Source organism: Myodes glareolus, chromosome 5, assembly GCF_982192425.1.
Source record: "Myodes glareolus chromosome 5, mMyoGla1.1, whole genome shotgun sequence".
Taxonomy (NCBI): Eukaryota; Metazoa; Chordata; class Mammalia; order Rodentia; family Cricetidae; genus Myodes; species Myodes glareolus.
In genome coordinates this window covers 24,098,383-24,111,760 of record NC_142030.1, presented here as the reverse complement: position 1 = coordinate 24,111,760, position 13,378 = coordinate 24,098,383, and the positions used below count along the sequence as shown (strand labels likewise).

The 13,378-nt window shown below is 43.7% G+C and overlaps 1 protein-coding gene across 3 annotated transcripts; it reads right to left on the bottom strand.

The window, feature by feature from the left end:
• Positions 1–844: 844 nt before the first annotated feature.
• On the bottom strand, positions 845–11,178 carry Dusp12 (dual specificity phosphatase 12). Of its 3 annotated transcripts, none has more exons than XM_087906160.1 (6): positions 10,802–11,172; positions 7,516–7,629; positions 6,951–7,069; positions 6,513–6,609; positions 6,035–6,218; positions 845–1,219 (listed from the first exon to the last, which is right to left on the bottom strand). In XM_087906160.1, exons 1-6 carry the CDS (start codon positions 11,140–11,142, stop codon positions 1,058–1,060), a joined length of 1,017 nt encoding a protein of 338 aa, XP_087762286.1. In that variant the 5' UTR covers positions 11,143–11,172; the 3' UTR covers positions 845–1,057. The 3 variants fall into 3 exon arrangements, with proteins under 3 accessions (XP_087762286.1, XP_087762287.1, XP_087762288.1); XM_087906161.1 differs by having other exon boundaries at positions 7,516–7,642; positions 10,802–10,956; XM_087906162.1 differs by lacking the exon at positions 6,035–6,218 and having other exon boundaries at positions 10,802–11,178.
• Positions 11,179–13,378: the final 2,200 nt, after the last annotated feature.

The window sequence follows — 13,378 nt, the reverse complement described above, 5'->3', positions numbered from 1 at the left end:
ACTTTCTTTCCCTCTCCCTCTCTCTCTACCCTCCCAACTTCAGGAGAGAAGAAAGGGATTAAACTATTTACAACATTCAAGACAGTTACAAGATCAACAGGTCCATAAACTATGATGGTTACTGGGAGAAGAGACTCTCCCGAAGTAAGTTGCCTGCAAACTGAGCAGGAAGCTGTAGGAATGCAGCTTTTGGGAGTGATTACCCACACTTCTGGAAGTAAACTCAATAAATTCACCAGTTTACCAAGCTGGACTTGGGTGGAAGTATCTCTTTGGTCTGTGGTCAGTGCCCAGTATAGATGCCTGTTCACATTTCCCCAGGAGGAGTCACTAAAAGGCACATGTGTAGGTTTACTAATGTCCCTTAAATGAGACACTGAAATAATTTTTCAAAATACAACAAATTAATCTGCTTTATATTTCTGAAAACCAAAGAATATCTACCTGGATACGGACAGTCTCAACTTTTTCCATACAATTTTATCCATCTAGACTTTAGTATCATACAACCAAAATGCTACAAAGCACAACTTTTACATATATAAGAGGTCCCAGGGCTGGAGAAATGGCTCAGTGGTTAAGAGCATTGCCTGCTCTTCCAAAGGTCCTGGGTTCAATTCCTGGCAACCACATGGTGGCTCACAACCATCTGTAATGAGATCTGGTGCCCCCTTCTGGCCTGCAGACATACACACAGACAGAATATTGTATACATAATAAATAAATAAATATTTAAAAAAAAAAGAGGTCCCAGATACAGGTCAGAGGTAGAATGTTTGCCTAGCATGCTTAAAGCATGGGCTGGATCCAAACAGCACAAAAGCTTAAAACATGTAACAGGGCATCTGATTATAAAAGATTTTAATACCAAATCAAATGTACATGATTGCCCAGTGAAGTAACATATATGCATCATACACCATGTAATAAGTTACCAACACATATCTGCTACAGTAACTACCTTTGGACACTAAATGAAATTTTGGCCTCTACTATGAAAGATAATTATCAAGAGAAATACATTTCCTCTGGTTTTATTCCAAACTGTGTCCCAAGTTCATAATTTCCTTGTTTGTGATCCCAGAGCTGGCAACATTTTCATTTCATCCACTCTGTTCTTGTGTATTTGAAAAGCCGGGGTTATCCATCGACCACACGAGCACTGTTCTCCATACCAGTTGAAGGAACCCAATTTGGCACTGCATTTTGGGCAAAGAAGCTGAAAGAAGCAAATGTGTCATTATATCCATTTTATATTCATCAGCAACTATCTTTGACAATACAGAATATAAAATAGCTAAGGCATGATTCCTGTTGTCAAAAAATTTGGGGTTTTTTTGATTGGTTGGTTGGTTGTTTTTGGTTTTTCAAGACAGGGTTTCTCTGTGTAGCCCCAGCTATCCTGGAACTCGCTCTGTAGAGTCTGGAGATCCACCTGTCTCTGCTTCCCCTGTGCTGGGATTCAAGACATGTGTCACCATCATCCGGGTTGATCACAAACTACAATTACCACAGGAGAGGCACTTTGTACTGAAAAGGGGGGACAGGAACCTCGGGCTGAAAGGGAAAAGCAAAGCTCAAAGCAACTAAGAATGTTTGTATCAAGGTAACAAACACTTAGCTTCTAATCAGTTTATAACAGGAGTCCAAATTAGACTCTCACGGTAAAAGATGGAAATGCATATTCAGATTCTCATCTTCTACTACGAGCTGGTATCAGGAGCATGCGCGTCAGAGACACTGGTATTCCAGAAAGAGAGAAATTCAAAAGTACTCATCAAGATATCTGCACTCTCTCTAATGCTAGCAACAGCATTATCACTTATGTTTAGTGTGCCTGGTCTGAGTAGGGATTCTTATTTTAAATTGAGCTACAGAAGTCTGAGCACAGACCCAGTAAGACAGATCAGTGTGTAAAGGCCTTTGCTGAGCGAGTCTGATGACCTGAGTTCGATTCCCAGACCCATGTAAAGGTAGAGGGGAAGAAGGAATGTTACAAAGTTGTCCTGACTGCTACACATAGACCATGGCACATGTACTCCTTTCCCAAATTAATAAACAGGTAAGTTTCATTTAAGTCTGGACTTAAAGCTCAGAAACATAGAGAAAAGAAAAAAATAAAAATACAATCAGGCATTGTAGATTGTAGATGTCTGTAATCCTAGATAGCTAGACCTTGAGGAGTTTGAAGATAATCTCAGGTAAATAGCACATACAAAGCCAGCCTAGGCTGCGTAGAGCGCTCTTGCTCTCTCTCTCTCTCTCTCTCTCTCTCTCTCTCTCTCTCACACACACACACACACACACACATCCCTCTATTTTCTTAAACTTTAATGTGACAAAAAATACTATAAGCTTGAGATGGAAAAAAACAACTGTATTAGATGAAGCTTATCTATAATGTTCAAAAAGCTCCTTCACATCGAGAAAAAATAAAGACAGAAAAAGAAACTCTAAATGGCTGATGAGTCAGCTTGTCACCTTGATACAAACTAGAATTGCCTGAAAAGAAGGAAGCTTAGCTGTGGAACTGCCCCCATCACAACGGCCTGTGGGCATGTCTGTGGGAGTGTTTTCTTGATTAATGTTTTTTGTGGAAGGGCCCAGCCCACTAGAGTGCCCCCCCACGGCCCCACCAGGGAGGAAGGCCTGATTTCTTATACAAACCAGGCCCATGGAGTAAGCTAAGCCAGTAAGCAGAGTTCCTCCAGGGTCTCTGGTTCAGTTACTGCCTTTAGGTTCCTGCCTTGACTTTGTAGAAGATAGAGTGCATGCTGTAAGGTGAAATAAACCCTTTCGTCCCAAAACTGGTTTTGGTCACAGAGTTTATCACGGCAACAGAAACCTATCTAAGGCGGCTGATGAATAAGTAAATATACCAATCCTCAGTGGTAATCATGAAAAGTCAGGGGCATTTTAGAATTAACATCTCTTTATTCCACATTTTATACTATCTATCATAAGATGGAGAAACGGGTACACACACTCCCTTATTGAGAAGAAATTCTGTATGGCACTATGAATATTAGCCTCAATGGAGTTGCAAGGCCAGGAGTTCCATGAAAATACAAATAAATGTACAAAGACAGACACAAGTGTGGTTTAGAATGCTGTTTGCTTGTCTGTTGAGACAGTATCTCACTATGTAGCCCTAGCTAGCCTGGAACCCTCTATATAGACCAGACTTAAACTTACAGAAATCCATGCTGGGATAGAAGGCATGCAACACCACACTCACCCATGACTGAGAGCCCTCTACAAAAATGCCTTGACTCTGTGTCTGTGCCCACTCATTTTACAGGCTAAATAAAGGCAAGCCAAAAGCTCAAAAACCAAAATTGGATTTCTTAGAAATTAAAAACTCTATGTCAATTCACAATCCTAGGAATGGGAAGAGAGAGCCAGGCATAGTTGTGCATACTTGTAATTCCAACACCTGTGAGGCAGATACAAGAGGACCAAGAGTTGGAGGCCAGCCTGGACTATATAGATCCCAAGAGGAAATGTTAGGTCACAAACTCAGGAAAGATGCTAACTAAGGTGCCTATTTAGCACACCAAAGCAGATTCTGGTCACCAGCCTTCTGCAGTCCCTACTCACAAGTACCTGTTACAGAGCACTCTGGCTGACACACCCAACCCCCTACCCTAACCCTCTCTCCAGCCCCTGAGCATCACTTCCCTCCCCCAGATTCTCTGATTCCTATATATCCCAGTCTTTTGGCCTCTTGGTGCTCTTAGCCTCTTGGTCCTTGGCTCTTCGCTGTTGCCCCCCTTTGTCTTTCTCACCCCCCCACCCCCCACCCCTCTCATGGCCCAGTTCCATCGGCTGGCCTAGTTCAGCCTGGATGTTCCAGACGTCTCTGGCTGTGCTCTCCTTCATATCTACAAATCTTCTCCTCCTCCATATATAGGAGCAGTCCTCATTTATTCATTCAGACAAGGAGTTGGAGGCCAGTCTGAGCTACATGACATTCCAGGAGGACCCGGAGTTAGAATTCACCCTGGGCTGTGGTGGAATATTTGTTTCACTAGGCAAAGATGTGGTACAATTGTTTTACCTTGCCTGCCTAAGGCACCTGATTGGTCTAATAAAAAGCTGAATGGCAATAGGTAGGCAGTAGAGGGATAGGCAGGGCTGGCAGGCAGAGAGCGTAAGTTAAGTAGGAGGAGAATCTAGGTTAAGAGAGAAAGAGGGAGAAAAAAAGGGAGGCTGGTGGCTGGCTCGCAGCCAGACATGGAGGAAGCAGGAAAATAGGACATATAGAATGAAAGAAAGGTGAAAAGTCCCAAGGGGAAACATAGATGAGAAACAGGCTAAATCAAGTTATAAGCTAGCAGGACAAGCATGAGATTAGGACGAGCATTCACAACTAATAATAAGTCTCTGTGTCTTTATCTGGGAGCCGGATGGTGGTCCAAAGAGAAAGGCTACTACACTGGGCTACATGAGATCCTGCCTCAAAAACCAAAACTGAATAGAAGCCTGGCTTGGTAAGGCACACCTAAAACCCTAACACTCAAGAGGCTGAGGAAGGAGGATCATGAGTTCAAGCCCAAGCCAAACCACATAGCCAAACTCTGTCCCAAAACACAAGAAGAAACAACGACAGTAAAATGCAGAGTGACTCCCGATGAGCACATTATTTTGAGTGTGATAAAAAAAAATACCTTTGTAACTAAACTAAAAAGCTACCGAGCATTATTAAATAAAACAGGTTTAAAGCAGCTCAATCTGAACGTATGGACACCACTTTCCAGACAAAATAGTTATTAATTTAAATTAAGTTTCCTCATCAATAGATTGCAAGTACATCTTTAGCTACTACATCCTCAAATGAGATAAACAGTGAAAGGTTTCATAAAATATCTACCAAACAAACTTTTAGACACCATACAACCTTACAAATTCATTAAAATTGTTATTTCATGGGGTTGAGTTGTAGCTCATGTAGAATGCATAAGGCACACAAGGACCCTGGATTAAATTACCTGCATTTAAAAAACATTTTTATAGAAAACCTTCAGATTAGTATTAAGTGCACATAAAGGCAAATGTGAGGGCACAGGATATGCTTCTGAGCTCCACTCTCTAACAGGGAATGGAAGCATCCCGCAGCAAATGCATTAACAGCAACATAGGGAATGGGTGCCATAAAACTAAATGAGAAAAATAAATTTTAAACCTAATTTTACCTTGATTTATCTCACTTAATTTTGTGATATATCTAATTACTTTTAAAATATTGGTCTTATGTTTGAAAACTTAAACAATAGTCTTAAAACAAATGTAACTCAGATGAGTGGTTCTCTATCAAATATGGCTAATGAATTTGAATCAGCTAATTTCTAAAAACATTTTACTTGAATACTGGGGGCACAGTTTTATGGCAGACTGCACTCTTACATGGGCAAGACCTTGAGTTTAATTTAAAAAGAAGAACCATTTATTTTTGGTGACGTCATTCATATACTAAAAAGATACAGTCCTCAGAATCTTCAGAATGGAACAGTTGATTACAACACAGATGTTTGTTAGTTTTGGCTTTTTATCCAGACAATAAGGTGGCCCGACGGCCTGGGCTTGGTCCTGAGACCTACATGGTGAACAGAGGAAACCAACTTCCACCGGCTGTTCTCTGACTTCCATGTGTGAGTGTGTGACACCCCAGAACACCCACAGGTACATACACCCACATACAAAAGAAAGAAGATGTAATGCGGATATTAAAAATAATAAAAATGTTTGTTGTTGTGTTGCCTTGAGACAGTGCCCCATGAACAGTCAGGATATCAAACTCACTGTGTGCCTGAGGTGCCCCTAACTTCCAACCCTCCTGCCTTAACCTCCAGAGTGCTGGCATTTCAAGTCTGGCCTATGGATGCTAGAGATGGAACCCAGGGCTTCACGCGTATTAAATGAGCACTCTACCAACTAAGTCACATTCCCTACTCTAAAATACAGTTTAAAGGTGGAAAAGGAGACAGATTTTAGACGATACAACAAAACTGCAGGAAGAAAATGATGCTCTCACCTGTCCATCTATCACTCCCAACAAAGTCGACTCCATCCACTGTACAGGTTCAATGAAGTAAGATGTACACTGAGCCTGACTCCCCATAAGTACCAAAGACGGTGTCGTTCTCTTGTGAGCAAAGGCTATAGGCCCGCTTCCTTCACTATGATCCAAAATACTAGAACTTCTAAATAAAGATCGCCTGCAAAACCGCCAAAGAAAAAGCATTAACAACTTTCAAAGGAAGAAAACAAAGATGAAATGTACAATATTTTTACAAGCTAAAAGAATACAACATTGAGTATGCTTCTCAAAATTTCAATAGCTCCTACAATCTGATTACTAAACTACATTCTCTCTGAGGCAGGTTTGCATGTAAAATTTCCATAATATTCAATTAAACTAATCCTTCCTAGAGAGATAAGAAAATAAAACTTGAAGTGCTTTTTCAACTACCAAGACGATTAAAAATTCCAGAGGATCCAAAATATTTTACCTGCACTTTCTACATTTGTAGAGAATGTCATCTTTTAATCCTTGTGACATGGTGGTTGGGTCAACAGCAAAGAGTTCTTGAGGCAAATTCCGAAGTTCTGCAAGGTAATTTAAATGCATCATCCAACTGTCAATATCAACCTTCTAGATTTTCAGAAAAAATCCCAATGCCAAACTGAGGCGATACAAGCTGAACTCAGAGCAAAGCTCTCCACGTTGAGAAATCAGGGAGGAAAGCAAAAAGAATAAGCCTTCACTCTAAATGAACTGCCAGATTTCAATCCCAGCCATTTTTAAACCATGTGACTTTCTGCTAAACAGAGGAAACGGCAGTCTCTGCCTCCTAGGAGTTCTTGAAAGGTAATATAATGCATTTAGTGTCCAGGTAAACGACACCTCAGTGGAGTGCAGACTCTACCAGAGATTAGTGTTCACCCACCCGGGTACTTCTCAGTGACCTTCTGGAGCCGGTACTGCTTGTAAACAGCGCTAGAGGTGTCGACTTCGCATCCCATGGCCTCATATAACTTCAGTTGCCCTTCAAATCCCTCATTCATCCTGCAATGAAAAGCGAGCATGAAGCTGGATCCTCTTTCAATAAAACCTCAGGACAAAAGGAGAACTGGTAACAGCAGATGGGGAAGATCCTAAGTTTGCCTCTGGCCCATGCTAAGTGCAGGGGCGTGCACCCCCACACATACATGCATTCCACACCCACCCCCCCCACACACACGCACCCACCCCCACACATGCATTCCACACACACCCACCCATGCAAGTGCAGGGGTGTACACCCCCCCACATGCACTACACACACACACACACACACACACACACATATGCATGCACACACGCACACGTGTGCGCACACACATACACACATACGCACACGCGTTTGCGCGCGCACGCACACACACACACACACAAACACGCACGTGCGCCACACCATACATTCACACAGACTTTAAAGGAAGAGAAAGAAGTGTTACTGTGACAGGACTCACTTAGCTTCCGGCTTGACAGTCTGGAGGCTTTCATAGGCCTTTTCAAAGGTAAGTTGGTCTGTCTTCATTATAAAGGCAGTCACTACAGCAACACTTCGACTGACTCCTGCATGGCTGAAAAAGAGACCTTCAAAATAAAATAGCAAATAGCAGCAATTAAAAACCAAGGGAAAGCCCAGCCCCCTATTAATGGTAAAATTTAGGTCCACCTCATTTCTATCTTTTCTTTTCTCATAGTTACAGCAATCTTCCTGTCTCAGCCTCCGACGTGATGGGGTGACAGGTGTGTACCACTGTACCCAGCTCATTTCCACTTCCATTCAAAATAATCCATCACCTCTTAAATACTGCCAACATACAAACAGTCATTGATTTCCTTATTCCTTTTAAATTCTGATCAATATGGATGTACTAACTATTCAAAAATAACTACCTTAAAGTTTTTAACTGATGTTGTAGCTCCTTTGTTCTTTACTCCAAGTTGTTCCAGATCTGGTCCCATACGTCTTTCATCACTACCTTCTGTCCCCGTGTCCACCCTTAGGGCTACTGCACAAGAGTCCAACAAAACAGTTCAAACCACCCAGCAGGACTACTCAGGAATCCCCAACACCTACTAAGATTTTCCAGCCTTTTATCTTTGCTGCAATATACGCTGCCAGGTTCCTAGACAAGGCCCAGGAATCCTTCACATCCTAATTCCACCATTCATCAACCAGTCTCACCCCAAGCAGAGCATAGAGAAAAAAACAACAACCAAACAAACAAAAAACTCCCTATAGGGCCGGAGAGATGGCTCAGTGGTTAAGAGCATTGCCTGCTCTTCCAAAGGTCCTGAGTTCAATTCCCAGCAACCGCATGGTGGTTCACAACCATCTGTAAAGAAATCTGATGCCCTCTTCTGGCCTGCAGGCATACATGCAGACAGAATACTGAGAATACTGTATATATAATAAATAAATAAATCTTTTATATATATATATATTAATTATATCTATTGGAGCTGAGGGTCCAGCTCAGAAGAGCACCAGAGCACTTGTGAGTACTTACAAGTGTGAAACTCTGGATTTCATCCCAGCACCATTTACAAAAAAAGGAAATAAAAATAATCTGGTTTTACTCTGCGGTCTTGAGAATGTCAACGTTAACCTCTCCTACCCCTGAAGGGATGCATGGATTATTGCTCAAAACACACATCATAGTATACTGATTATCTCCCACTACCAACAGAGGGAGGCTTTCTCTTCCTGTTCGCTTCAAGTCCAGAGGCACCAAGGATGAAGAAAATTACTTCAGGTTCTGTCCCTGAGTTTTCATTAATTATTTTCAGATAGCAGGGGGGAAAGACAAGCTTGTCAACACGCCAAAGCAGACTGTCACACACAGCTGCCTTCTATTTCAATCCAATTCAATATGCCAAAAGAATCGTTTATGATTCCCACAGGTTCAACAGGTTTCGTATGTTTCTCCATGTCCACTGAAAACCCATTTTTACCTCTGAAAATCTGCTGACATTCCCCACTGTCTCCTTCTCCTAATGAAAAGGGATATACAATTCTGAGTCAGGCTGTGTTTTGACTTACTGTAGGTATGTAGAAAGGAACAACACAAATCACCCTTCAGGTGAGCTTTGTTAGGGGAGAGAGCCTGGAGATCTCCCGGAGGTGTGATCCTCACGGGGTTCCCAAAGAGAAGAGACTTCTAGTTCTGGAGGACAAAGGGAATTTCTAACTCTTACGGGTTTTCACAGAAGGAGGCAAGCTCCAAAGTATGTGGTGACCTATCCTGGCCTGGCCTCCAAACCAAAAGTCACAAGGCAGAAGGGCACTACATAAAAATAAAGTTATTTGGGGGTGGGGCGGGGGCAGAGGGGGGGTGTGACAACCTAACCTTGCTCACAGCTGCTAACAGGAGAAAGAGACCTCTACGTGATGTAAGGGCACAATTCACATTGCATCAACTTTCTGTCCCAGAGAGCTGCAGGGGGCTGGGGAGTGACTTGATTTCTGGTAAAAAGTAACAGAGTCTGTGATCTCACAGGTTGGGCTGAGTGGCTAATCACATTTTGTGACCACTCTATTTACAGATATTTTTTAAGAAAAAAATTGTAACGGCTACAGAACAAATGCAAGGTCCTTTTCTCTCAACACTGGTCTCCCCCGATCTGTTTATCATTTCTTTTGCTTCTCTTTCTCCCTACGCACTCCAGGACAAGGCAGAGAGGCCAGACCCTCTCTATTCCAATATTAAGCACAAAGACCAGAATTAAAGACAAAGTAGTAGCACATGCATATAAATACTACCACTCAGGAGGCAGAAGCAGCAGGGTCCCAAGTTCAAGGACAGCCTAGACAAGACAGCAAAACTTACATCTCAAAAGAGCGACAGAGAGACAGGACACTGTAACCTTTCTCGGCCCTTCTGTGTAAGAACTGGCTACAAACACGTCCCCTGAAGACTGGAGCTAGGCCACAGTACTAGAGTGTCTGCCTAACATGCTAGCAGGACAAATCAATTCTCTGAGCTACTTAGTCTGATGTATCCTAAGGCCATCAATCCAGAAAGGGCCTTGCCCTACACCCCAGAGGAAGATCAATACGGGCCAGGCCGAGTAACCCTCTCACTTCATTGGCATTAGATCACACTTGTCCAATCACATTGGTATACAACTGTCCAGTCTTAATCAAACCAAGCATTTTCCCTTGGTTATGTAAAACTTTGATTAAAAATTCTCAGGCATGGTGGCGCACTGAAGGTGTGCAGCACTCTGGAGGCAGATGCCAGCGGGTATCTGTGGTTTTGAAGCCAGCGTGGTCTACACAGCGAGCGAGTTTCTCGCTTGCCAGAGCTACACCAGTAAGACCTTGTTTCAAAAAAAACAAAAAGTCTCATGGTTTTCTCTTGTTTAACCACAGTGACTTTTAGAATAAGGAAGAAAAGTATCACATATTTTCACCCTAATACATCTAGCTGTACTACATTCAACTCCAAAACTATAGACTGATCATTGACAGACAGACAGATACACACATACATACACACATACAGAGAAAGAGAGAGAGAGAGAGAGAGAGAGAGAGAGAGAGAGAGAGGCTGATGCTGCAAAATGAACCAAACAAAACATGAACCAGGGGCCAGACTCCAGACCCTCCTCCTTGAGCCTCACGACCCAAGGATGAGGATGAGGAGCGAGATTATCAGCTATGACACCCGGTTCCTCCACTTCTGGGAGCTGTGCAGAAAGGCGAGACTGAGTAGGAGGCTTGCCCCTGTGCCTTGCACTCACCAGTGCACCAACACCGCACGTCCCTCGGCTCGCGACTGGCCGATGAAGGCCACGCAGCGATCCAGGTGGCTGAGCAAGTCGGTCTCGGGTTTGTCCAGCGCCGGCACGAAGAGGCTCCGGAGTCCTTCGAACCCAGCCCCCGCCTGGAAACCCGGTTCCGAGTCTACCGTCAGCACTGCGGTGATGCCGGCCTCCATCAGGTGGTCTGGCTCCGCCACCGCCGCTGCCCCACCCAGATACAGTCCCGGCCGCACTTCCACCATGTGTCCAGCCCGGCTGGCCGTGCCGGGAGCCGCAGCCTGGCGCTCGCCACCATGGTTCAAGTCCCGCGCGTCCAACATGGCGGTACCAGGAAGCCAGGCAGCCGCGGCCCCGCCACCGTGCGGCCAGCTAGAGCGGCCTCTGGCTCTCACCAGCACCTCGGCAGCGCCGTGGGCGGACCGCGGCGAAGGGGAAAATGACGGATTCTGCGCAAGGTGTAGGGAGGCTTGCTGAAGCTGTGCTAAGCTGCACTTAGCGCAGCTTTCCCCACAACCCTCCAAAGTTCAAGGTAGAAAATAAAGTCTCCATTCATCCATTGCTGGCGAGACTGCAAACTTGCACAGCCGCTATGAAAATCAGTGAAGGTGGAAACTGATCTACCTCAAGGTCCAGCAATACCACTCTTGGGTATATACCCACGGGACGCTTCATCCTAACCACAGAGACACTTGCTCAACCATGTTCACTGCTGCTCTTTTCACAATAGCCAGACATTGGAAACAACCTAGATGTGCCTCGACAGAAGAATGGATAAAGAAAATGTGATACATTTACATAATGAAGTATTACTCAGTTGTTTAAAAAAATTTGAAACCCGCAGGTAAATAGATGGAACTAAAAAGTCATCCATAGTGAGGTAACCCCAACCAAGAAAGACAAATACGGGATGTGTTGGCTTATATGTGGTTATTAGCTATTAAGTCAATGATAACCAAGCTACAACCCATAGAACCATAGAGGTTAGGTATAGAGAAAGGAACTAGGGACTGATAGATCTCTCTTAGGAAAGGGAAATAGAATAGATAGATGGTCATGGAATAGAGGGGAGGGCCAGCACAAAAGGATGAAATGGAGAAGGGGAGGGGAAAGAAGGAAGAGAATCAAAAATTAAGGGCCATTTGAAAGGTGGTATGAAAACCTAATATGGTAAAAGCTTCCTAACACACACACACACACACACACACACACACACACACACACGAAGGCTATCTAAATGAGATCACCAATTAATGGGGGAGACAGAGTCATAACCTGACATTTTTTGTCACCAAATGAAGCTTCCAGTACCTGGATTGGGTTACATCTAATTGAGTTGTTGGTCAAAGGGGTCCCATAGGAACCCCAAACAACTCAGGCTGTTGCCAAGACTGTAGGTTGCCCTCTACCATCTGATGTGGAAGGCTCCATTGCAGAAGGCAACACCTACACAACTCATTGAACATGGAGAAGTCGAGCTGGTGCCTACATAGAGCCTTTACCCCAAAGTGCTAGCATCTTTGGTACAGGAAGGTACTCTGCATGCTACCTATAATGTAAAGTAAAGAGCAATCCAGCCACAAATGCTTTGATCTACTGTGGTGCCCCACCTACAAGATATCCTAGTGCAATAGTGGCACAAATTTATGGGAGTAACCAACCAACATCTGTTTTAACTTCAGGCCCACTACAGTGGATGGAACCCATACCCAACACTGAGTGAGTGATCAAGAACCTTAGATTAGATAGTCCAGGGACCTACGGTAAAACCAAATACTACTGTTGTAAAAAGAACAGTTTTATCTTATTGTGTTTTATTTTATTATTATTCCTTAGAAGCCTGTTTGTTTTCTAAGGAGAAACAGAAAGGGGGTGGACCCAGATAGGAGGGAAAGTGAGGAGGAACTGGGAGGAATAAAGAGAGGGGAAACCAAAATCAGGAGATGAGGGGGAAAAAATCTATTTTCAATAAAAAAAAATAGACTATCAATAGAAAAAAAAAGTTCCCAACTGTAGGGTAAAAGGCCAAGGAAAGAACACCCTGACCCTGACTTGACCCTGAGACCAGGGCAAAGGAGAAATACCCTGACCCTGACTTGACTCCAAGGGTCAGAGTCAAAAACAAAAAACAAAACAAACAAACAACAAAAAAAAAACCAGCCCGACCCTGACTTGACCCTGAGACCAGGGCAAAGGAGAAATACCCTGACCCTGACGTGACCCCAAAAGTCAGAGTCAAAAGAAAAACAGCCTGACCCTGACTTGACCCTGACCCCAAGACCAGGGTCAAGCAACAGAATCTCACCAATGCCTGAGCTTGCCCCAGAGTCTGACTGCAGAATCCCACTAATTCCTATGCCTGGCCCAGAATCAGGCCACAAAATTCCCACCAATTCCAGGCCACACTAGAAAGCTCCAGCCGCCCCCCAAGAAACTCTATGTAAACTCTATCTTCTGTTCAGTTCCCTGCTGCTTCTTGCCTAAGGAAAGGCAGCCACCCTCCGAGTTTTTTTCTCCCAATAACTCTCTTGTGTGAAGTTTGTTGTGCAGTGTGAGTTT